At 39.6% G+C, this 23,610-nt stretch overlaps 2 protein-coding genes across 25 annotated transcripts in view; one reads left to right on the top strand and one right to left on the bottom strand.

Annotated features, from left to right (window-relative positions):
• Nucleotides 1-23,610, bottom strand: part of cdh13 (cadherin 13, H-cadherin (heart)) — a 450,477-nt gene that overhangs the window by 188,653 nt on the left and 238,214 nt on the right. The window lies entirely within an intron of this gene.
• The window catches only part of LOC121724336 (fibrous sheath CABYR-binding protein-like), a 36,979-nt gene continuing 17,378 nt past the window's right edge, over nucleotides 4,010-23,610 (top strand). For 2 of the 24 annotated variants that reach the window (XM_042110811.1, XM_042110828.1), the window contains exons 1-24: nucleotides 4,010-5,090; nucleotides 5,528-5,690; nucleotides 5,972-6,164; nucleotides 6,597-6,722; nucleotides 7,379-7,474; nucleotides 7,678-7,773; nucleotides 8,442-8,537; nucleotides 9,199-9,324; nucleotides 9,981-10,076; nucleotides 10,280-10,375; nucleotides 11,044-11,139; nucleotides 11,801-11,926; nucleotides 12,583-12,678; nucleotides 12,882-12,977; nucleotides 13,646-13,741; nucleotides 14,403-14,528; nucleotides 15,185-15,310; nucleotides 15,966-16,061; nucleotides 16,723-16,848; nucleotides 17,939-18,034; nucleotides 18,719-18,814; nucleotides 20,865-20,954; nucleotides 21,345-21,422; nucleotides 21,538-23,590. In XM_042110811.1, the coding sequence (XP_041966745.1) occupies nucleotides 4,985-5,090; nucleotides 5,528-5,690; nucleotides 5,972-6,164; nucleotides 6,597-6,722; nucleotides 7,379-7,474; nucleotides 7,678-7,773; nucleotides 8,442-8,537; nucleotides 9,199-9,324; nucleotides 9,981-10,076; nucleotides 10,280-10,375; nucleotides 11,044-11,139; nucleotides 11,801-11,926; nucleotides 12,583-12,678; nucleotides 12,882-12,977; nucleotides 13,646-13,741; nucleotides 14,403-14,528; nucleotides 15,185-15,310; nucleotides 15,966-16,061; nucleotides 16,723-16,848; nucleotides 17,939-18,034; nucleotides 18,719-18,814; nucleotides 20,865-20,954; nucleotides 21,345-21,422; nucleotides 21,538-23,590 (4,591 nt within the window). In that variant the 5' untranslated portion in view covers nucleotides 4,010-4,984. Of the gene's footprint in view, nucleotides 5,091-5,527; nucleotides 5,691-5,971; nucleotides 6,165-6,596; nucleotides 6,723-7,378; nucleotides 7,475-7,677; nucleotides 7,774-8,441; nucleotides 8,538-9,198; nucleotides 9,325-9,980; nucleotides 10,077-10,279; nucleotides 10,376-11,043; nucleotides 11,140-11,800; nucleotides 11,927-12,582; nucleotides 12,679-12,881; nucleotides 12,978-13,645; nucleotides 13,742-14,402; nucleotides 14,529-15,184; nucleotides 15,311-15,965; nucleotides 16,062-16,722; nucleotides 16,849-17,938; nucleotides 18,035-18,718; nucleotides 18,815-20,070; nucleotides 20,166-20,864; nucleotides 21,268-21,344; nucleotides 21,423-21,537; nucleotides 23,591-23,610 lie in introns of those variants that run through there. The other 22 variants (XM_042110812.1, XM_042110814.1, XM_042110827.1 and 19 more) reach the window with 22 other exon arrangements.

The following is a 23,610-nucleotide window of genomic DNA, read 5'->3' as shown; positions in this document are numbered from 1 at the left end:
CGAGCTAACTAGCTAGCTAACGCTAGCTTAAAATGCTATACAAGTAGATGGGAGTAGCTATGGCAATACAGCTATGTGCTAACAACTAGTAGTTGAAGGACATTGCTTAAACTTAATATACTGTTGCAAATTCACTTGAGTATAAACTATCCACTTTAACTAATGTCAGTAATGTTATTCAGCTAGTTGTCATTTCAAAGAAATTACACTTCTCTGTTTAAAATGTTACCTTAGCTAAACGCTAGCTAGCATGCTAATAACCGGACAGTAACTGGCAGCAGCATGGTCTGACATTAAGTTATTTTATTACAAATCTGAACACTAGAAAATTACACTTTTAGGCTTGAAATGATCCCAAACACTTACAGATTATGACAAAACCCTCAATTACACCCTCATTACAAATCCAACCCATTGGGATGTTATACATCCCAAAACCAAAAAAGGACTAAAATATAGCCTGTCTGTATTGGAGTTAAGGCATATAAATTGCTACGTGCTGCTATATTTATATTTAATAATGATACATTTCATATGTCCCAGTATTAAACAATTAATATGAAACACAGATCCAATTGAATCAGGTTAACATTGGAATGGAACACCTTTATTAAAATTTATATTCACTTGAATTTTGTTTTGGTCAAGTCATTACTGAATAATGGAAAATAATATTGTTATCTTTTGTCTGTCCAGACCAGCAGTGGACAGTAGAGCCTACACTGCTTAGCCTACTTCACCCCTAAGTAGCTGAACAGTTAGTTGTAGAAACTACTTTCCCTAGCTAAGAAAGTACTGTAGCGTGTCTTAAGTTCCTAAAAGTAGTGGTCTAAGTTTCTAATGTGTGTATGGTTATGATAGGCTCTGTTACCTGGGCCAGGGTTGGGGTACCGCCCCCTTCCGGGGGTAATGTGTGTAGTATTGGGGGGAAAAACAGTAAGGAAAATTACGATGAGGTGTGTGAGTTGGGCTCCTATACGTGAGTGTAAAACTTGTTCTTGTGGCGTGACTGTGGCCGACAACAGTCAACATTAAACCCGGTTATGATAAACGGTCTCTTCATTGGCACAGAACGTTACAGTACTTAGCCCTCTGACCAATGTTGCATGTGTAATTCAACTTGATTTGCATTTTGATGAAAATTCTTAAATGTATATCATTTTTCCTTTTCACTAGTCTTTTGAATTATGGAGAATGTCTTACAAGCATTGGATCCAAAGCTTTGTATCATTTGTGGGACACAAGAAAGAGAAAAAAGATCCCTATGTCCAAAACCCCACAGTAGAAGGCCTGCAACGCATACTTACCCTTGCTCAGCAGAGAGAGATGGTGATGTCCATAAAACTCTGGCTCCATATACAGATGATATTTCCTCCAAAATCAAAGTTGCATATCATGTATCATGTAGAGGGAACGATCTACTGCCCTCTGGGAAGAGGTACAGAAGCCTGCGCTCCCGCACTACCAGACTCACCAACAGCTTCATACACCAAGCTGTAAGGATGCTGAACTCTCTCCCTCCTCTCCCCCCTCCACCCTCAGCTACATAACATCCTGGACATTGGACCCACAATGGCCGCGTGCACTACTCCACTTGCACACTTGCACACTTGTACACTTTACAACTTGTTGTTGTTGTCCTGAAAACACAACACTTCTGCTGCTCTTACATAACTTGCACCACTATGTCACTTTCTTTCTTACTTAGGTCAAACAGAACTACCCAAGCCTTTTATTGGCCTGACTTTGCACTAGTATTTTATTGACTGTCTATGCACAATTTCAACCAAATTTTGCTGCTCTTATTTTTTTCATTATTATATGTGCCCTCTTATTTACTTACTTTTTTGTTTACTTGAATGTTATGTTTGTCTGTGGACTTAAATTGGTAAAATATGTCTTGTCTTCACCGTGGGATAGTGAGAAACGTAATTTCGATCTCTTTGTATGTCTGGAACATGTGAAGAAATTGACAATAAAGCTGACTTTGACTTTGACTTTGGGAACTACTGCTGTAAGACAAAAATCAGTGAGCAGCAGTAAGTTGCAAATGTTGAGAGTGAAGAAGGCTGAGTAGGGTTGAAACAACATCATTTCAAATACTGAGAGATTGTTTCATTTGTGGGAAGGCCAGCTCTAGATCAGAACCTCTGACAGCCATTTCGACTGGTACAGGGGCAATGTAAATTATAGGCCAAGTACAATATACTTGGCCTATACACACAGAGCACACAGTGAACACAATGAGGTGAAGCACACACTAACCCGGAGCAGTGAGCTGCCTAATTACAGCGTCGTTCGGGGAGCAGTGAGGGGTTAGGTGCCTTGCTCAAGGGCACCATGCATGTGGTCATGGGAGAGCAGTGCTCAACCACTTCCCCCACCTTTTTTCCCTTCTGGGTCGGGGATCGAACCGGTAACTCTTCGTTTACAAGCCCGAACCCCTAATGAGTAGGCCACGGCTGTCCCCAGTACCAGAGACAAGGTCCTTCGGGCAGCTTCTGAAAGGCTTGATGAAGATGTACATTCAAATTCTTTCATGCCCAGATCTCTTTGCATATGATGTCAAATACCTTAAAATGTGCCTTGCACACTACATCTCTAAACGAAATATAACAGCAGCCATAGAAAAGAATAAAAAAGCAGACCAATGTCTATAACAAAGCCTTTATTAAGCTCACTGAAGACATTGATAAAACAGTATTGTCCAAAGATATGAAAATGAGCTTACGATTGTTCCAGTTGAAATGGCTGTCAGAGGTTCTGATCTAGAGCTGGCTTTCCCACAAATGAAACAATCTCTCCGTATTTGAAATGATGTTGTATCAGCCCTACTCAGCCTTCTTGGTGCAGATGTGCTCTCACTCTCAACATTTGTAACTTGCTGCTGCTCACTGATTTTTGTCTTACTGCAGTAGTTCGCTATACATGATGCATGATATGAAACTTTGATTTTGGAGGAAATATCATCTGTATATGGGGCCAGAGTTTTATGGACATCGCCATCTCTCTCTCTGCTGAGCAAGGGTAAGTAAGCGTTGGAGGCCTTCTACTGTGGGGTTTTGGACATAGAGATCTTTTTTCTTGCCCTTTTCAAAATGTTTTCCACAAGCTTTGGATCCAATGTCTGTAAGACATTCTCTATAATTCAAGTGACTAGTGAAAAGGAAACATTTCAGAATTTTCAAGTTGAATTACACATGCAACATTAGTCAGAGGGCTAAGTACTTTCTTAGCTATGGATATGGATATGATTCATTTCAAGGGAAAGTAGTTTCTACAACTGTTTAGCTACTTAGGGGTGAAGTAAGCAATGTAGGCTCTACTGTCCACTGCTGGTCTGGACAGACAAAAGCTAACAATATTATTTTCCATTATTCAGTAATGACTTGACCAAAACAAAATTCAAGTGAATGTAAATATTTTAATAAAGGTGTTACATTCCAATGTTAACCTGATTCAATTGGATCTGTGTTTCATATGATATGTATCATTATTAAATGTAATATAGATCAGCACTTGCCTTGCAGTAACAATGGCTTTTTGCCAGTGTTCGGTTTTCTTTCATTTTGGACACCTCATACATTGAGTGACAGAACAAAGGTGATTCGTCATACTATATTTACATATTTGGTATTGTTGGATTCAGTACAACCCCACCTTTCCCACATGCCTTTATATGTGTTGCTATGATAATCCCTGGTTACAGCTACAAAGTAAATGAAAACATTCTGCATATATTCATTTTTTGCATGTCCGCTTATTTTAAGTGTATGTTTACATGCCTCTATTCATTCCATACATCAAGATATTCACATCCAGTCTTTTCTAGTAGGCCAAGGTAAAGCAATTTCCTGACTATAAACATGCAAAGTTTCAAAGCTCTCAGAGCTTGTGTGATTGATCTGCACTAATTTATATGCTTTAACTCCAATACAGACAGGCTATATTTTAGTCCTTTTTTGGTTTTGGGGTGTATAACAATATCTGTTAATTAAACAATCTTAGCAGTAAAATATTTTTAGCCAAGAATCCATTTGATATATGGGAGACCTTAGAGATGAGGAAAAACATTGTTGGGTTTAGGCCTAGTTCTACCTCCGGTAGGGGTATCTCAAAAACTAAAGCTCTTTCTGACCATCTGTCACTAGCCTAATTTGCAGGTCGTATGTTTAGAACAGGAAATCGCGTTGCCAGGACAACGTGACATATTCACTTACTGGCCTGGTTACGTTTATGCTGTGACGCACTCGGAAGATCATGAACCGCGGGAAAGTTTTACACGTGATCACATCTACAGACATTTTTGGCTGAAGCCGACAGTGGATGCCAGCTCGGAAAATCGAATGGAAATGGTAAGTTGTTAAAATTTTGTCACTGGGTAATTGAACATTGTGGTTAAGGAGCATTCAATATTAGTTTTAGCTCGTTATAGTAGATATAATGTCAACTGTATTGCGTACAGAGGCGGTTCTGTTTTTATTTCGCTGCGTAGCCCTGGTCCTGTAATTCCATTAACTCGAGCCTCGTGGACATTTGCTAACTATGCTAGAACTTGCAATCACTGCTTAGTGCTCTGTGCTACGTGACAAAAACATATAATTCCATTAGCTGGAGCGTCGAGGATATCCGCTAACGATGGTAGAAACTTCCAAACACTGCTTACATGCGCTATCCTTGCTACTTGGCAAAATTGTTAAGCTTAACATGTGATTCCATTAGCTGGAGCATCGTGGATATTTGCTAACAATGCTATCGATAGAAACTTCCAAACTCTGCTTAGGAGTAGTAGCCGTAGTAGTAATAATATATTTACCTTATCTGCGCTGTCGTTGCTACGTGACAAAATTGTTATCATGAACATTAATTTAAACATGTCATTGAATAGTTAGAAATCCTAATCCTTTGATCATGTGCAGTTTTAAAATATCTGTAGATCATTTTTGCTGAATTGGTGCTGTACTTGATTAACAGATCATTAACAATGACAACAAACAGGAAAGCCCCTGAAAGAGATGCCCTTGAACATGTGGTCAAGGCTATTGACAAGACTGCACACTTGGAAGTGAAATTCATAAACTCTGTCAAAGGTATGTAATGTGTGCTTGTTGTGGCACAATGTTCCATTCACATACTCACTCCTTTGCCATCACTAGCAAGTCATCCCACATACATACAACACACTGTCCACCACTCCCAACACTGAAATTACCAGTTGGCTCCACTGCCTACATATACACAGCACAGTGCTGACCACATCTCATCCTCATTGCATCAACAGGAAAGCCCCTCTCAACATACAGCACACTGAGAGTACTTTTCCTGTAGTATGTGTATGTCCCTTAACTTACTGAATTTATTTTCTTAATGGGATTAGACAAACATTAGTACTTTTCTACTACAGTGATGCACAGTTGATAATTACCTCTCTAAATTACCCCAATTATGGATAAATATCTTGAACACATTTGAATCCTGAGTGTTAAAATACATAGAATGCGTAGTGATATCTGCATTGTTGAACTAGGTCGAGGTGTGTTTGCCAAATCCCACTTTGAAAAAGGAAACTTTGTGGTGGAGTACCGAGGCCAATTAATAAAATCTGAAGAATCTCAAAGGAGGAGGAGAGTATATCATAGTCAATGTGCAGTCTTCCTGTTCGATTTCTACTGGCAAGAAAGATTATGGTGGTAAGTATAGGGATATGATTCATTTCAATACTATCTTGTCTTTGAATATCTTTATTATAAAGCTGACTTAATATAAGCAGTTCTGTAAATAATTATATGGACAGATGAATGGTGAAAACATGATCAAATGTTCATAGCTGTTTGCGAGGAGAGTGTCGTATCATTTGAAGTTCCTCATTATAATTCTACATTTTTAAATCTTAATATTACAAAATGATTTACAATAAAAATTGATTGATATTACAAAACCTAAACATTGTGTAAATCTACTCCGTCCTCAGCATTGATGCAGCTCAAGAAGATGGCAGCTTGGGAAGATTAGTTAATGATGAGAACATCCGTCCCAATTGCAAAATGAAAAAGCTCATAGTAGAGGGGAAGCCACACCTCTGTCTTTTCGCCCTGAGGAACATTATTCCTGGAGAGGAGATTACGTATAATTATGGAGGAACTGACTGGCCATGGAGGAATAAGGTTAGGCACATTAGGTGAAAACAAACGCACAATTTTATGTTCTGGTGCAGTTCTGGGGGCCACGATAGCTACATTTTGCAATTAACAATCAATGATATTAGACATTTAGATGAACAACATGGTTTAGACATGAATTTTGATATGAACGTGTGTTTGTATGGAACACGTACTGCCACTTCCGTGTACAGGTAAGTTTTACTCAGAAATGTGGTGATGCCAATGCTTTAGCATGCAGCACAGTAGTATCTGATCCCCAGCTAACGGCACCTTAACCTTCTCTAGACTTTTTGAGACAACAAGAACACATGATTTTTTTTCCCCACACAATCTGTATTTTTACTGGGCATGTTGAAGGAATTGTTGGGTGTGAATTGAAATAAGAGAGTGCTGACAACCAGCTATTCCTGAATGTTGTTTCACATTGTTTTTCAGATTGAAGAGGAACCAGTTGAGACAATGTCTCCTGCAGTAGAGGCCCCTGAAACATCTCCGCAGCTTTTAGAGGCCCCTGAAACATCTCCGCAGCTTGCAGTGCTATCATCAGTGTCCGAGAAAAAGGTAATGAGTTATGTCACTGGCTCCCTTCTGAAAGAATATTCAATTGATGAGGTCTTTAACTGTTATTTTTAATAAAAACTGTTAGATAGAAGAAGGAATAGTGTTGTGATCAGTGGAACCCATCTTTAATATTTAGTGCCAAGTACATTCTGGTTTTTGCACCTTGAGGGGACCACACCAACCGATTGTTGGAAGAATAGTGGTTAGGTGTGACCAAGCACACAATTTTCTGGTCTGGTGCAATTCTGGGGACCACGATAGCTACATTTTGTCATTAACAATTAATGATATTAATTTTAGTTCAGACATTAGAAATTTAGATAAACAACATGGTTTAGACATGAACTTTGATGTGAGCGTGTTTTTGTATGGAACACTTGCTGCCACATACGTGTACAGGTTAGTTTTACTCAGAAATGTGGTGATGACAATGCTTTAGCATGCAGCACAGTAGTATCTGATCCCAGCTAACTGCCCTGTACCTATTCTGAAGACTTTGAGACTTCTGATACAACAAGAACGTGGGATTAAAAAAAACAAAAAACAGACAATCTGTATTTTTACTGGGCATGTTGTAGGAATTGTTTGGTGTGAATTGAAATAAGAGAGTACTGGCAACCAGCTATTCCTGAATGTTGTTTCACATTGTTTTTCAGATTAAAGAGGAACCAGTTGAGACCATGTCTCCTGCAGTAGAGGCCCCTGAAACATCTCAGCAGCTTGCAGTGCTATCATCAGTGTCCAAGAAAAAGGTAATGAGTTTTATGTCACTGGCTCCTCAACGAAAGAATAATCAATTGCATTTACACTTACATTTATGCATTTAGCTGATGCTTTTATCCAAAGCGACTTACAAAGAGAAGGGTGTTTGGGATAGGGTCCAGTGATCGAGGTAGGACGGCTGCTTGTAAGAAGCTTAGACACCTCCTGAATGTTGTTTCACATTGTTTTTCAGATTGGAAAGAAACGTCTTATGACCAAATCTGCCGCAGTAGAGGCCCCTAAAACATCTCAGCCGCCTGCAGTGCTTTCGACAGTGTCCAAGAAAAAGGTAATGAGTTCATTTCACTGGCTCCCCTATGAAAGAATATTCAATTGATAGGGTCTTTAACTGTTATTTTTAAAAAAAACTGTTAGATAGAAAAAGGAATAGTGTTGTGATCAGTGGAACCCATCTTTAATATTTAGTGCCAAGCACCTTCTGGTTTTTGCACCTTGAGGGGACCACATCAACCTATTATTAAAATGTCTGTTGGAACAATAGTGGTTAGGTGTGACCAAGCACACAATTTTCTGGTCTGGTGCAATTCTGGGGACCACGATAGCTACATTTTGTCATTAACAATTAATGATATTAATTTTAGTTCAGACATTAGAAATTTAGATTAACAACATGGTTTAGACATGAACTTTGATGTGAGCGTGTTTTTGTATGGAACACTTGCTGCCACATACGTGTACAGGTAAGTCATACTCAGAAATGTGATGATGACAATGCTTTAGCATGCAGCACAGTAGTATCTGATCCTAGCTAACTGCCCTATACCTATTCTGTAGACTTTTTGAGACTTCTGATACAACAAGAACACATGATTCTTTTTTCCCCCCACACAATCTGTATTTTTATCGTGCATGTTGTAGGAATCGTTGGAGGTTAATTGAAATAAGAAAGTACTGGCAACCAGCTATTCCTGAATGTTGTTTCACATTGTTTCTCAGATTGGAAAGAAACGTCTTATGACCAAATCTGCCGCAGTAGAGGCCCCTAAAACATCTCAGCCGCTTGCAGTGCTTTCGACAGTGTCCAAGAAAAAGGTAATGAGTTTTCATTTCACTGTCTCCCCTATGAAAGAATATTCAATTGATAGGGTTTTTAACTGTTGTTTTTAATAAAAAAAACTGTTAGATAGAAGAAGGGATAGTGTTGTGATCAGTGGAACCCATCTTTAATATTTAGTGCCAAGTGCATTCTGGTTTTTGCACCTTGAGGGGACCACACCAACCGATTGTTGGAAGAATAGTGGTTCGGTGTGACCAAGCACACAATTTTCTGGTCTGGTGCAATTCTGGGGACCACGATGGCTACATTTTGTCATTAACAATTAATGATCTTAATTTTAGTTCAGACATTAGAAATTTAGATAAACAACATGGTTTAGACATGAACTTTGATATGATGGTGTGTTTGTATGGAACACGTACTGCCACTTTCGTGTACAGGTAAGTTTTACTCAGAAATGTGGTGATGACGATGCTTTAGCATGCAGCACAGTAGTATCTGATCCCAGCTAACTGCACCTTAACCTTCTCTAGACTTTTTGAGACTTCAGATACAACAAGAACACATGGTTTTTTTTCCCCCCCCACACAATCTGTATTTTTATTGTGCATGTTGTAGGAATCGTTTGAGGTTAATTGAAATAAGAAAGTGCTGGCAACCAGCTATTCCTGAATGTTGTTTCACATTGTTTTTCAGATTGAAGAGGAACCAGTTGAGACCATGTCTCCTGCAGTAGAGGCCCCTGAAACATCTCCGCAGCTTTTAGAGGCACCTGAAACATCTCCGCAGCTTGCAGTGCTATCATCAGTGTCCGAGAAAAAGGTAATGAGTTATGTCACTGGCTCCCTTCTGAAAGAATATTCAATTGATGAGGTCTTTAACTGTTATTTTTAATAAAAACTGTTAGATAGAAGAAGGAATAGTGTTGTGATCAGTGGAACCCATCTTTAATATTTAGTGCCAAGTACATTCTGGTTTTTGCACCTTGAGGGGACCACACCAACCGATTGTTGGAAGAATAGTGGTTAGGTGTGACCAAGCACACAATTTTCTGGTCTGGTGCAATTCTGGGGACCACGATAGCTACATTTTGTCATTAACAATTAATGATATTAATTTTAGTTCAGACATTAGAAATTTAGATAAACAACATGGTTTAGACATGAACTTTGATGTGAGCGTGTTTTTGTATGGAACACTTGCTGCCACATACGTGTACAGGTTAGTTTTACTCAGAAATGTGGTGATGACAATGCTTTAGCATGCAGCACAGTAGTATCTGATCCCAGCTAACTGCCCTGTACCTATTCTGAAGACTTTGAGACTTCTGATACAACAAGAACGTGGGATTAAAAAAAACAAAAAACAGACAATCTGTATTTTTACTGGGCATGTTGTAGGAATTGTTTGGTGTGAATTGAAATAAGAGAGTACTGGCAACCAGCTATTCCTGAATGTTGTTTCACATTGTTTTTCAGATTAAAGAGGAACCAGTTGAGACCATGTCTCCTGCAGTAGAGGCCCCTGAAACATCTCAGCAGCTTGCAGTGCTATCATCAGTGTCCAAGAAAAAGGTAATGAGTTTTATGTCACTGGCTCCTCAACGAAAGAATAATCAATTGCATTTACACTTACATTTATGCATTTAGCTGATGCTTTTATCCAAAGCGACTTACAAAGAGAAGGGTGTTTGGGATAGGGTCCAGTGATCGAGGTAGGACGGCTGCTTGTAAGAAGCTTAGACACCTCCTGAATGTTGTTTCACATTGTTTTTCAGATTGGAAAGAAACGTCTTATGACCAAATCTGCCGCAGTAGAGGCCCCTAAAACATCTCAGCCGCCTGCAGTGCTTTCGACAGTGTCCAAGAAAAAGGTAATGAGTTCATTTCACTGGCTCCCCTATGAAAGAATATTCAATTGATAGGGTCTTTAACTGTTATTTTTAAAAAAAACTGTTAGATAGAAAAAGGAATAGTGTTGTGATCAGTGGAACCCATCTTTAATATTTAGTGCCAAGCACCTTCTGGTTTTTGCACCTTGAGGGGACCACATCAACCTATTATTAAAATGTCTGTTGGAACAATAGTGGTTAGGTGTGACCAAGCACACAATTTTCTGGTCTGGTGCAATTCTGGGGACCACGATAGCTACATTTTGTCATTAACAATTAATGATATTAATTTTAGTTCAGACATTAGAAATTTAGATTAACAACATGGTTTAGACATGAACTTTGATGTGAGCGTGTTTTTGTATGGAACACTTGCTGCCACATACGTGTACAGGTAAGTCATACTCAGAAATGTGATGATGACAATGCTTTAGCATGCAGCACAGTAGTATCTGATCCTAGCTAACTGCCCTATACCTATTCTGTAGACTTTTTGAGACTTCTGATACAACAAGAACACATGATTCTTTTTTCCCCCCACACAATCTGTATTTTTATCGTGCATGTTGTAGGAATCGTTGGAGGTTAATTGAAATAAGAAAGTACTGGCAACCAGCTATTCCTGAATGTTGTTTCACATTGTTTCTCAGATTGGAAAGAAACGTCTTATGACCAAATCTGCCGCAGTAGAGGCCCCTAAAACATCTCAGCCGCTTGCAGTGCTTTCGACAGTGTCCAAGAAAAAGGTAATGAGTTTTCATTTCACTGTCTCCCCTATGAAAGAATATTCAATTGATAGGGTTTTTAACTGTTGTTTTTAATAAAAAAAACTGTTAGATAGAAGAAGGGATAGTGTTGTGATCAGTGGAACCCATCTTTAATATTTAGTGCCAAGTGCATTCTGGTTTTTGCACCTTGAGGGGACCACACCAACCGATTGTTGGAACAATAGTGGTTAGGTGTGACCAAGCACACAATTTTCTGGTCTGGTGCAATTCTGGGGACCACGATGGCTACATTTTGTCATTAACAATTAATGATCTTAATTTTAGTTCAGACATTAGAAATTTAGATAAACAACATGGTTTAGACATGAACTTTGATATGATGGTGTGTTTGTATGGAACACGTACTGCCACTTTCGTGTACAGGTAAGTTTTACTCAGAAATGTGGTGATGACGATGCTTTAGCATGCAGCACAGTAGTATCTGATCCCAGCTAACTGCACCTTAACCTTCTCTAGACTTTTTGAGACTTCAGATACAACAAGAACACATGGTTTTTTTTCCCCCCCCACACAATCTGTATTTTTATTGTGCATGTTGTAGGAATCGTTTGAGGTTAATTGAAATAAGAAAGTGCTGGCAACCAGCTATTCCTGAATGTTGTTTCACATTGTTTTTCAGATTGAAGAGGAACCAGTTGAGACCATGTCTCCTGCAGTAGAGGCCCCTGAAACATCTCCGCAGCTTTTAGAGGCACCTGAAACATCTCCGCAGCTTGCAGTGCTATCATCAGTGTCCGAGAAAAAGGTAATGAGTTATGTCACTGGCTCCCTTCTGAAAGAATATTCAATTGATGAGGTCTTTAACTGTTATTTTTAATAAAAACTGTTAGATAGAAGAAGGAATAGTGTTGTGATCAGTGGAACCCATCTTTAATATTTAGTGCCAAGTACATTCTGGTTTTTGCACCTTGAGGGGACCACACCAACCGATTGTTGGAAGAATAGTGGTTAGGTGTGACCAAGCACACAATTTTCTGGTCTGGTGCAATTCTGGGGACCACGATAGCTACATTTTGTCATTAACAATTAATGATATTAATTTTAGTTCAGACATTAGAAATTTAGATAAACAACATGGTTTAGACATGAACTTTGATGTGAGCGTGTTTTTGTATGGAACACTTGCTGCCACATACGTGTACAGGTTAGTTTTACTCAGAAATGTGGTGATGACGATGCTTTAGCATGCAGCACAGTAGTATCTGATCCCAGCTAACTGCCCTGTACCTATTCTGAAGACTTTGAGACTTCTGATACAACAAGAACGTGGGATTAAAAAAAACAAAAAACAGACAATCTGTATTTTTACTGGGCATGTTGTAGGAATTGTTTGGTGTGAATTGAAATAAGAGAGTACTGGCAACCAGCTATTCCTGAATGTTGTTTCACATTGTTTTTCAGATTAAAGAGGAACCAGTTGAGACCATGTCTCCTGCAGTAGAGGCCCCTGAAACATCTCAGCAGCTTGCAGTGCTATCATCAGTGTCCAAGAAAAAGGTAATGAGTTTTATGTCACTGGCTCCTCAACGAAAGAATAATCAATTGCATTTACACTTACATTTATGCATTTAGCTGATGCTTTTATCCAAAGCGACTTACAAAGAGAAGGGTGTTTGGGATAGGGTCCAGTGATCGAGGTAGGACGGCTGCTTGTAAGAAGCTTAGACACCTCCTGAATGTTGTTTCACATTGTTTTTCAGATTGGAAAGAAACGTCTTATGACCAAATCTGCCGCAGTAGAGGCCCCTAAAACATCTCAGCCGCCTGCAGTGCTTTCGACAGTGTCCAAGAAAAAGGTAATGAGTTCATTTCACTGGCTCCCCTATGAAAGAATATTCAATTGATAGGGTCTTTAACTGTTATTTTTAAAAAAAACTGTTAGATAGAAAAAGGAATAGTGTTGTGATCAGTGGAACCCATCTTTAATATTTAGTGCCAAGCACCTTCTGGTTTTTGCACCTTGAGGGGACCACATCAACCTATTATTAAAATGTCTGTTGGAACAATAGTGGTTAGGTGTGACCAAGCACACAATTTTCTGGTCTGGTGCAATTCTGGGGACCACGATAGCTACATTTTGTCATTAACAATTAATGATATTAATTTTAGTTCAGACATTAGAAATTTAGATTAACAACATGGTTTAGACATGAACTTTGATGTGAGCGTGTTTTTGTATGGAACACTTGCTGCCACATACGTGTACAGGTAAGTCATACTCAGAAATGTGATGATGACAATGCTTTAGCATGCAGCACAGTAGTATCTGATCCTAGCTAACTGCCCTATACCTATTCTGTAGACTTTTTGAGACTTCTGATACAACAAGAACACATGATTCTTTTTTCCCCCCACACAATCTGTATTTTTATCGTGCATGTTGTAGGAATCGTTGGAGGTTAATTGAAATAAGAAAGTACTGGCAACCAGCTATTCCTGAATGTTGTTTCACATTGTTTCTCAGATTGGAAAGAAACGTCTTATGACCAAATCTGCCGCAGTAGAGGCCCCTAAAACATCTCAGCCGCTTGCAGTGCTTTCGACAGTGTCCAAGAAAAAGGTAATGAGTTTTCATTTCACTGTCTCCCCTATGAAAGAATATTCAATTGATAGGGTTTTTAACTGTTGTTTTTAATAAAAAAAACTGTTAGATAGAAGAAGGGATAGTGTTGTGATCAGTGGAACCCATCTTTAATATTTAGTGCCAAGTACATTCTGGTTTTTGCACCTTGAGGGGACCACACCAACCGATTGTTGGAAGAATAGTGGTTCGGTGTGACCAAGCACACAATTTTCTGGTCTGGTGCAATTCTGGGGACCACGATGGCTACATTTTGTCATTAACAATTAATGATCTTAATTTTAGTTCAGACATTAGAAATTTAGATAAACAACATGGTTTAGACATGAACTTTGATATGATGGTGTGTTTGTATGGAACACGTACTGCCACTTTCGTGTACAGGTAAGTTTTACTCAGAAATGTGGTGATGACGATGCTTTAGCATGCAGCACAGTAGTATCTGATCCCAGCTAACTGCACCTTAACCTTCTCTAGACTTTTTGAGACTTCAGATACAACAAGAACACATGGTTTTTTTTCCCCCCCCACACAATCTGTATTTTTATTGTGCATGTTGTAGGAATCGTTTGAGGTTAATTGAAATAAGAAAGTGCTGGCAACCAGCTATTCCTGAATGTTGTTTCACATTGTTTTTCAGATTGAAGAGGAACCAGTTGAGACCATGTCTCCTGCAGTAGAGGCCCCTGAAACATCTCCGCAGCTTTTAGAGGCACCTGAAACATCTCCGCAGCTTGCAGTGCTATCATCAGTGTCCGAGAAAAAGGTAATGAGTTATGTCACTGGCTCCCTTCTGAAAGAATATTCAATTGATGAGGTCTTTAACTGTTATTTTTAATAAAAACTGTTAGATAGAAGAAGGAATAGTGTTGTGATCAGTGGAACCCATCTTTAATATTTAGTGCCAAGTACATTCTGGTTTTTGCACCTTGAGGGGACCACACCAACCGATTGTTGGAAGAATAGTGGTTCGGTGTGACCAAGCACACAATTTTCTGGTCTGGTGCAATTCTGGGGACCACGATGGCTACATTTTGTCATTAACAATTAATGATCTTAATTTTAGTTCAGACATTAGAAATTTAGATAAACAACATGGTTTAGACATGAACTTTGATATGATGGTGTGTTTGTATGGAACACGTACTGCCACTTTCGTGTACAGGTAAGTTTTACTCAGAAATGTGGTGATGACGATGCTTTAGCATGCAGCACAGTAGTATCTGATCCCAGCTAACTGCACCTTAACCTTCTCTAGACTTTTTGAGACTTCAGATACAACAAGAACACATGGTTTTTTTTTCCCCCCCCACACAATCTGTATTTTTATTGTGCATGTTGTAGGAATCGTTTGAGGTTAATTGAAATAAGAAAGTGCTGGCAACCAGCTATTCCTGAATGTTGTTTCACATTGTTTTTCAGATTGAAGAGGAACCAGTTGAGACCATGTCTCCTGCAGTAGAGGCCCCTGAAACATCTCCGCAGCTTTTAGAGGCCCCTGAAACATCTCCGCAGCTTGCAGTGCTATCATCAGTGTCCGAGAAAAAGGTAATGAGTTATGTCACTGGCTCCCTTCTGAAAGAATATTCAATTGATGAGGTCTTTAACTGTTATTTTTAATAAAAACTGTTAGATAGAAGAAGGAATAGTGTTGTGATCAGTGGAACCCATCTTTAATATTTAGTGCCAAGCACCTTCTGGTTTTTGCACCTTGAGGGGACCACACCAACCGATTGTTGGAAGAATAGTGGTTAGGTGTGACCAAGCACACAATTTTCTGGTCTGGTGCAATTCTGGGGACCACGATAGCTACATTTTGTCATTAACAATTAATGATATTAATTTTAGTTCAGACATTAGAAATTTAGATTAACAACATGGTTTAGACATGAACTTTGATGTGAGCGTGTTTTTGTATGGAACACTTGCTGCCACATACGTGTACAGGTAAGTCATACTCAGAAATGTGATGATGACAATGCTTTAGCATGCAGCACAGTAGTATCTGATCCTAGCTAACTGCCCTATACCTATTCTGTAGACTTTTTGAGACTTCTGATACAACAAGAACACATGATTCTTTTTTCCCCCCACACAATCTGTATTTTTATCGTGCATGTTGTAGGAATCGTTGGAGGTTAATTGAAATAAGAAAGTACTGGCAACCAGCTATTCCTGAATGTTGTTTCACATTGTTTCTCAGATTGGAAAGAAACGTCTTATGACCAAATCTGCCGCAGTAGAGGCCCCTAAAACATCTCAGCCGCTTGCAGTGCTTTCGACAGTGTCCAAGAAAAAGGTAATGAGTTTTCATTTCACTGTCTCCCCTATGAAAGAATATTCAATTGATAGGGTTTTTAACTGTTGTTTTTAATAAAAAAAACTGTTAGATAGAAGAAGGGATAGTGTTGTGATCAGTGGAACCCATCTTTAATATTTAGTGCCAAGTACATTCTGGTTTTTGCACCTTGAGGGGACCACACCAACCGATTGTTGGAAGAATAGTGGTTCGGTGTGACCAAGCACACAATTTTCTGGTCTGGTGCAATTCTGGGGACCACGATGGCTACATTTTGTCATTAACAATTAATGATCTTAATTTTAGTTCAGACATTAGAAATTTAGATAAACAACATGGTTTAGACATGAACTTTGATATGATGGTGTGTTTGTATGGAACACGTACTGCCACTTTCGTGTACAGGTAAGTTTTACTCAGAAATGTGGTGATGACGATGCTTTAGCATGCAGCACAGTAGTATCTGATCCCAGCTAACTGCACCTTAACCTTCTCTAGACTTTTTGAGACTTCAGATACAACAAGAACACATGGTTTTTTTTTTCCCCCCACACAATCTGTATTTTTATTGTGCATGTTGTAGGAATCGTTTGAGGTTAATTGAAATAAGAAAGTGCTGGCAACCAGCTATTCCTGAATGTTGTTTCACATTGTTTTTCAGATTGAAGAGGAACCAGTTGAGACCATGTCTCCTGCAGTAGAGGCCCCTGAAACATCTCCGCAGCTTTTAGAGGCCCCTGAAACATCTCCGCAGCTTGCAGTGCTATCATCAGTGTCCGAGAAAAAGGTAATGAGTTATGTCACTGGCTCCCTTCTGAAAGAATATTCAATTGATGGGGTCTTTAACTGTTATTTTAAATAAAAACTGTTAGATAGAAGAAGGAATAGTGTTGTGATCAGTGGAACCCATCTTTAATATTTAGTGCCAAGCACATTCTGGTTTTTGCACCTTGAGGGGACCACACCAACCGATTGTTGGAAGAATAGTGGTTAGGTGTGACCAAGCACACAATTTTCTGGTCTGGTGCAATTCTGGGGACCACGATTAGCCTGGCGGTGCCATCCTATATCATTGAGATGTATAGTCTGGCATCGAACCATTCACCTCGCTTAATCCAAGGGGCGGGCAGAGAATTGTCTTTCAAACTGCCTAGGCATGCAATAGGCCAGCGCTACGACCATATCCGTATCCGGTCGGCAAAACTGCAAATACATCCTTCTTCGAAAGTAATGACTTAAGTCCATTGTGTTGCTCAACTTTCAAAGAAAAGCACAAGTCCAACTCCTCCAAAGTTGACGCCAACGCCGATTCAAACAACCTCTCTTCGTTCGCCATAGCCACCTTTCTTGTTGTTCAGTCGCAGGACTGTCGTTATCCTGTTAAGCCCGCCTTAAGACTCTCTATCAAAATAGAGCGCTGTGATTGGAGAACATCCACGGTGCTAAGCCAATAGAAATCCCTATGGTTCAATACTAGACGTACAGGCTGAGCAAATTAATTTGCCGCCGCTAGGGTGCGTCTAGATTTCTAGGCTAGACCACGATAGCTACATTTTGTTATTAACAATTAATGATATTAATTTTAGTTCAGACATTAGAAATTTAGATAAACAACATGGTTTAGACATGAACTTTGATATGATGGTGTGTTTGTATGGAACACGTACTGCCACTTTCGTGTACAGGTAAGTTTTACTCAGAAATGTGGTGATGACTGCTTTAGCATGCACCTAACTGCACCTTAACCTCTAGACTTTTTGAGACTTCAGATGCAACAAGAACACATGATTTCCCCCCCCCCCCCCCCCCCACACAATTTGTATTTTTATTGTGCATGTTGTAGCTATTCCTGAATGTTGTTGAACATTGTTTTTCAGATTGGAAAGAAACGTCTTATGACCAAATCTGCCGCAGTAGAGGCCCCTAAAACATCTCAGCCGCCTGCAGTGCTTTCGACAGTGTCCAAGAAAAAGGTAATGAGTTCATTTCACTGGCTCCCCATGAAAGAATATTCAATTGATAGGGTCTTTAACTGTTATTTTTAATAAAAAAAAAACTGTATGATAGAAAAAGGAAAAGTGTTGTGATCAGTGGAACCCATCTTATATTTAGTGCCAAGCACATTCTGGTTTTTGCACCTTGAGGGGACCACATCAACCTATTATTAAAATGTCTATTGGAAGAATAGTGGTTAGGTGTGACCAAGCACACAATTTTCTGGTCTGGTGGAATTCTGGGGACCACGATAGCTACATTTTCTCATTAACAATTAATGATATTCATTGTTGTTCAGAACTGTGAACTGTAGGCCACACCCCTCATCATGTGACAATGGGTCACATGACTCACTAATTAACATAATTAGTATGTCAAAAAAAAAGAAGTCCAGTTGGCTTAACTAACTGAACTTGGCTACCATGACCTGGATGAATGAGAATCTTCAGACACTATTCCTGAACCTCTTCTAATGGCTTTTTAGGGTTTTGATTAAACATTAACATGGGATTTTTAACTATAATGTATAACTTTACAGTATATACTGTACTATAACTATGTGTTTTTTTGTGTATGTCTTAGGAATTGTTTGTGGTGATATGAATTAGTAAGAAAGTACCGACAACCAGCTATTCTTGAATGTTGTTGAACATCGTTTTCAGATCGAAGAGGAACCCGTTGTGACTAATTCTACAGCAGTAGAGGCCCCTCAAACATCCCAGCAGCCTGCAGTGCTTTCGTCAGTTTCCAAGAAAAAGGTAATGATTTTCATTTCGGTTGCTCTTCCAGGAAAGAATAACTTCTTGTTCGTGTCAGAAAATTAGTTTTTAGGTATGACCAACCACACCATTTTCTTGTCAGGTAAAATTCAAATGTTTGTAACTTAAGTCATCAACATGGAAGACACAATATTGAAGATGTGAGTGTGGCCTTGTAATTCATTTTAATTGCTGTTCTTGTGCACAAACAGGTCAATGTTAGTTGTAATGTTAAATGGCGTTTACTAACGTAGGTTCAAGAGGAACATGACGAAATATGCCACTCCTCCTCTGCAGTCAGAGGTTACTTATACACATCTCACCCGTCGGTGACTCAGCTTTACTTTGCGCTCACACCCACCCCCTCCCCATTCACCAGTTCAGACTGTTCGGTCCTAAATATCTCATTTTACCCTGATTTAATCCAGAGGGGTGCTTGGAGAATGTGCATCGTATACTGATGCAGTCATCAGAATTGGCATGGTTCTACGCTCCAGAATCCAGACCTGCAACCTTGCCTGACACCCTTTTAAGTAATACATTCATTCCAACTAATGGCTTAAATCCACTAATCAACCTCTGACGTATATACGTTGCTTTAATATCCCTTAGCACTCTTTAGCGTTCGGTCTCCCGCCAATGCCTGCCGCGCAGTCGCAAGAGACAAACAACTGTCAAGAGACGCTGCGTAAACTGCTTCTCGCATGCTCTCCACCAGCGTGGTCTTGCCGCATCACTGAGAGCTGCTGCGGAAGCAGGCGCCACCAGGGTGGTCCTGCAGCATTGCCATAGGACATTGGCCAGAGACCTACTTTAGCGTGCGTTCGTCCACCTCAAAGTTCGGAACATGAACTATTACGTGGCACTATTTCCTGAACTAAAGTCGACAAGGTGCCGTATTGAATAAAACAGACGATTTTGTCAAATACGGTGTCAAATTTAGTTTGAACTCCCCTCCACTAGTTGGCAGACATGTAGTACTTCGATGTCAGCTCAAGATGACGTCATGTTTCTATTGAAAATTACATGGGGAAATGCATTCAAACAACCGCATGAAACCCTCGAGTTAAAGCCAGATCCGGAAGTCGGGATGCTGCCAAATGCGACTAAATTCAAGCTGAATTACACTAAATTTTAAATAAAAAGGTCATCGATATTGCAGAATTGGGTTTGTTAATGTATTATCTACTGTATATTTCCTTTGGGAAGATAACGATTGATCATCTAATGATCGTCTTATTTGCATTGCTTCTCAGCATAATGTTTACCGCTGCCAGCTGATAGTCACGATTTCACAAAGCACACAATGTTTGTTCGAGCTCATTGACCAACATGGATGATGTTTGCAGAGGTAAATGTTATTGTAATGTTAGTATGAGAACTGGTGGGGATGCAAAGGCACCAGGGGTAGTGAAAATAAGGCTAGAAATGGCGACAAATAATGATGGCAATGAACCACCCATGAAGCACACGAATACGGGGCTTGTTTGAACACTGTATAAGTGGGTGTAGCAGGTGTAAACATAGTCAAAGTGTATGTTGTAAAGCTGGTGGATATGTAAGAAGTGTCAGGGATGTAACAAAAATAAGAACTAGCAAAGATGATGGTTGTTTGATTCGCGTGCAAAATGGGGAGCTGTGCGCTTTGGAGTGGCTGCCTTTGTGACTCTGCCTATGACTTCACTATATGCAAATTAGCCCAGAATTACACTACACATGAACTTTAGGCCATACAGAACATTTTTCTCATATACACCAAGTCTTTATCTTTAGCCACTTTTAAGCCAGTCTTTTGAAGTCTTGCTGCCCAAATCGTATAATTTTCCCAAAAACCTCTGGCGCCTGAAGAGTTAACTACCCTTTACCTTGTTTTCCTAAAACAGTGTTTGACTAAATTCGGTACATTTGAAATTGTTGCGCTTTTTTTTCTCCATTCCTTTTTTCCCCATTCCACTCCATTTTTGTCAGTTTTGTGGCTTTAATGGTTGTTGGTTGTGCACATAAATAATATTTGTTCATTTCTAGTTATTCCTTAAACATTGTCTTTTAGATTGGAGAGAAACGTACTGTGATTGAGTCTGGACTAGCTGACCGTTATGAAACACCTGAACACTGTGGTCTGCTTTCGCCCAAGAAAAAGGTATGGAATTTTCTTTTCAGTTGCTATTGTAGAAAAGATCAACTTCTTGTTCTCTATAAAGAACGATAGTCATTACATATGACCAAGCTGATGGAAATTCGTGGACCACAATGGCCAAATTCTGTCATTGAAATGTTTTCAAATGATTTACAGTCCGCAGTTTATTTCTATGCATTTTTTTTTTTACACATTTTACATGTGAATTTGAACATGACCATTGACTTATAATTAATATCTATTACCACTTAGGTAAAAAGATTAAAAAGTAACCTTCGTTACCATTAAGTATTCCTGTGTTTTCCTTTGTCTTTCTATATTCTATATTTCTTTTTATCACTTATTTTATTTTGTTCTTATTTATCAATGTGCTGTTGATTTGTGATACTCTAGAGATGTAATCTAATTCAGGAGTCCTCAGACCAAGACCAGCCTTATGTCCCTAAACTGAGGAGGACCAAAAGCATTCAGGTAATCAAGGCACTAATGAAGATGGACATTATAGTTGGTTCATTTGATATAAAACTGCATTGAAAAAGTTAAGTAACTGAGCTATTTTTATTTATTTTATCCCCCCCCCCCAAAGATTAACAGACAAACCGATTTTGATTCCTATGAGCTTTTTGAGACATCAGATGAAAGTGAAGAAGAATATGTTCCTGATACAAGCGAGGATTCATCTGATGAAACGGACACCAGTGAAGTTTTTGAAACATCCAATCAGAAGAAAATTACATTAAGGGGACGCTCACTCGTACGAAAGGGCAGTGCTTTGAAACGGAAAAGGCACCATTCCAGAAGTGTATCCTGTTGCCGAACACATTCTTTTGGTGGACAGTCATCAGAAACTTCATACACTGAAGACCCTCATGGAAGCTCGACACTGGTTTGTCCTGACAGTACTACTTCCCCCACTTCAGATGTAGCTGACGACTTACTTACCGTACCTGCTGTCTGTAAAAAAGAGGATGGATCACGACAATATAACAAAAAACAGTACTGTTTATACTGTAAAAAGGGATTTATAAAAATGGCCAGGCATTTAGAGCGTGCTCATAAAAACGAGAAAGAAGTTGCACAGGCTGGGTCTTTTCCAAAAGGTTCTAAACAAAGAAGACTGCATCTGGAACATTTGAGAAATAGAGGCAACTTCGCCCACAATTCTGAGGTCTTAAATACTGGTGTTGGAAAGCTTGTTCCTCGGAAACAACCAAAAGATGATTCTAAACCCAGAGATTTTGATCACTGTATATATTGTCAAGGCTATTTCACAAAGAAAGTTATGTGGCGCCACATGATGATATGCAAGTTTAAGCCTAGTGGCCCTACGAAGCCTGGCAAAACACGGGTGCAAGCACTTTGTGCTTTTGCTGTACCACCACCACCTGGAGTCAAAGCAGAATTCTGGAAGGTCCTAAACCATATGATTCAAGATGACGTTTACTTTGCAGTTAAATCTGATGTCTGGATCATGGAGTATGGTGTGCATTTGCATAACAAGCATGGATATGATGTTGGCAAACATGAATATATCCGTCAGAAAATGAGGGAACTGGGAAGGCTTTTGATTTGTTCGAGGAAAACCACTCCCTTGAAGACCATCGAAGATCACATGAAGCCTGAAAATTTCATGCATGTTGTGCAAGCTGTGCAACTCGTGGCTGGCTTTGTCTCTGAATCCAGCACCTACAAGCGTCCAAGTCTTGCACTAAAAATTGGGCATAGTCTGGTGAAGATATCGCTGCTTCTTGAAGCCCGTGCAAGTATGCAAAACAACCAACCAGCAGCAAAAGATGCTCGTAGGTTCCGCTCAGTGTACGAAGCCAGATGGAACGAACTCATTTCAGCTGCATCACTGAGAACAATGCATGAATCGAAATGGAATGTTCCTCAGTTGATTCCGTTCACTAAGGATGTTCAGAAACTCCACTCCTATTTGGACATGCAGCAGGAACAGTTTTACAACGAACTGTCCTCAGAGCCGTCTAAAAACACTTGGCTACATCTGACTAAAATCACTTTGACACAAGTCATGATGTTCAACCGACGTAGAACAGGAGAAGTTTCAAAAATGCCCCTCTCTACCTATTTTGCTCCAAATCCAGTAGATCTGCAGGAAGATGTGGGTATGGCGCTTTCAGAGCTAGAGAAAAAACTCTGTCAGCATTTCAGGAGGTTGGAGATACGAGGAAAAAGAGGAAGAAAGGTCCCTGTCCTCCTAACTCCAGAAATGCAGAGATCGTTGGACCTCCTTGTTGCCAAGCGACTTGAGTGTGGGATTCTTAAGGAAAATGGCTACCTATTTGCCAGGCCGTCTGTATTGACCTGCTACCGTGGTTCTGATTGTATCAGAGATTTTGCCAAGGTCTGTGGTATTGCAAACTACACAAGTCTCACTTCTACAAAACTGCGCAAGCAAACCGGAACACTCTCTCAAGTTCTCAACCTCAGTAATACAGAGCTGGACCAATTAGCCAATTTCCTTGGCCATGATGTCAGAGTCCATCGGCAATTTTACAGGCTGCCTGAAGGGACCCTTCAACTTGCTAAAATTAGCAAAGTCCTCTTGGCTCTTGAACAGGGGCGTTTGGCAGAATTCAAAGGCAAAGGCCTGGATGACATCACAATCGGTCCAGAAGGTATTTCTGATGTTTTTCTT

This window comes from Alosa sapidissima, chromosome 11, assembly GCF_018492685.1.
Source record: "Alosa sapidissima isolate fAloSap1 chromosome 11, fAloSap1.pri, whole genome shotgun sequence".
Taxonomy (NCBI): domain Eukaryota; kingdom Metazoa; phylum Chordata; class Actinopteri; order Clupeiformes; family Clupeidae; genus Alosa; species Alosa sapidissima.
The sequence above is the reverse complement of the archived record's forward strand: the minus strand, read 5'-3'. Positions and strand labels throughout refer to the sequence as shown.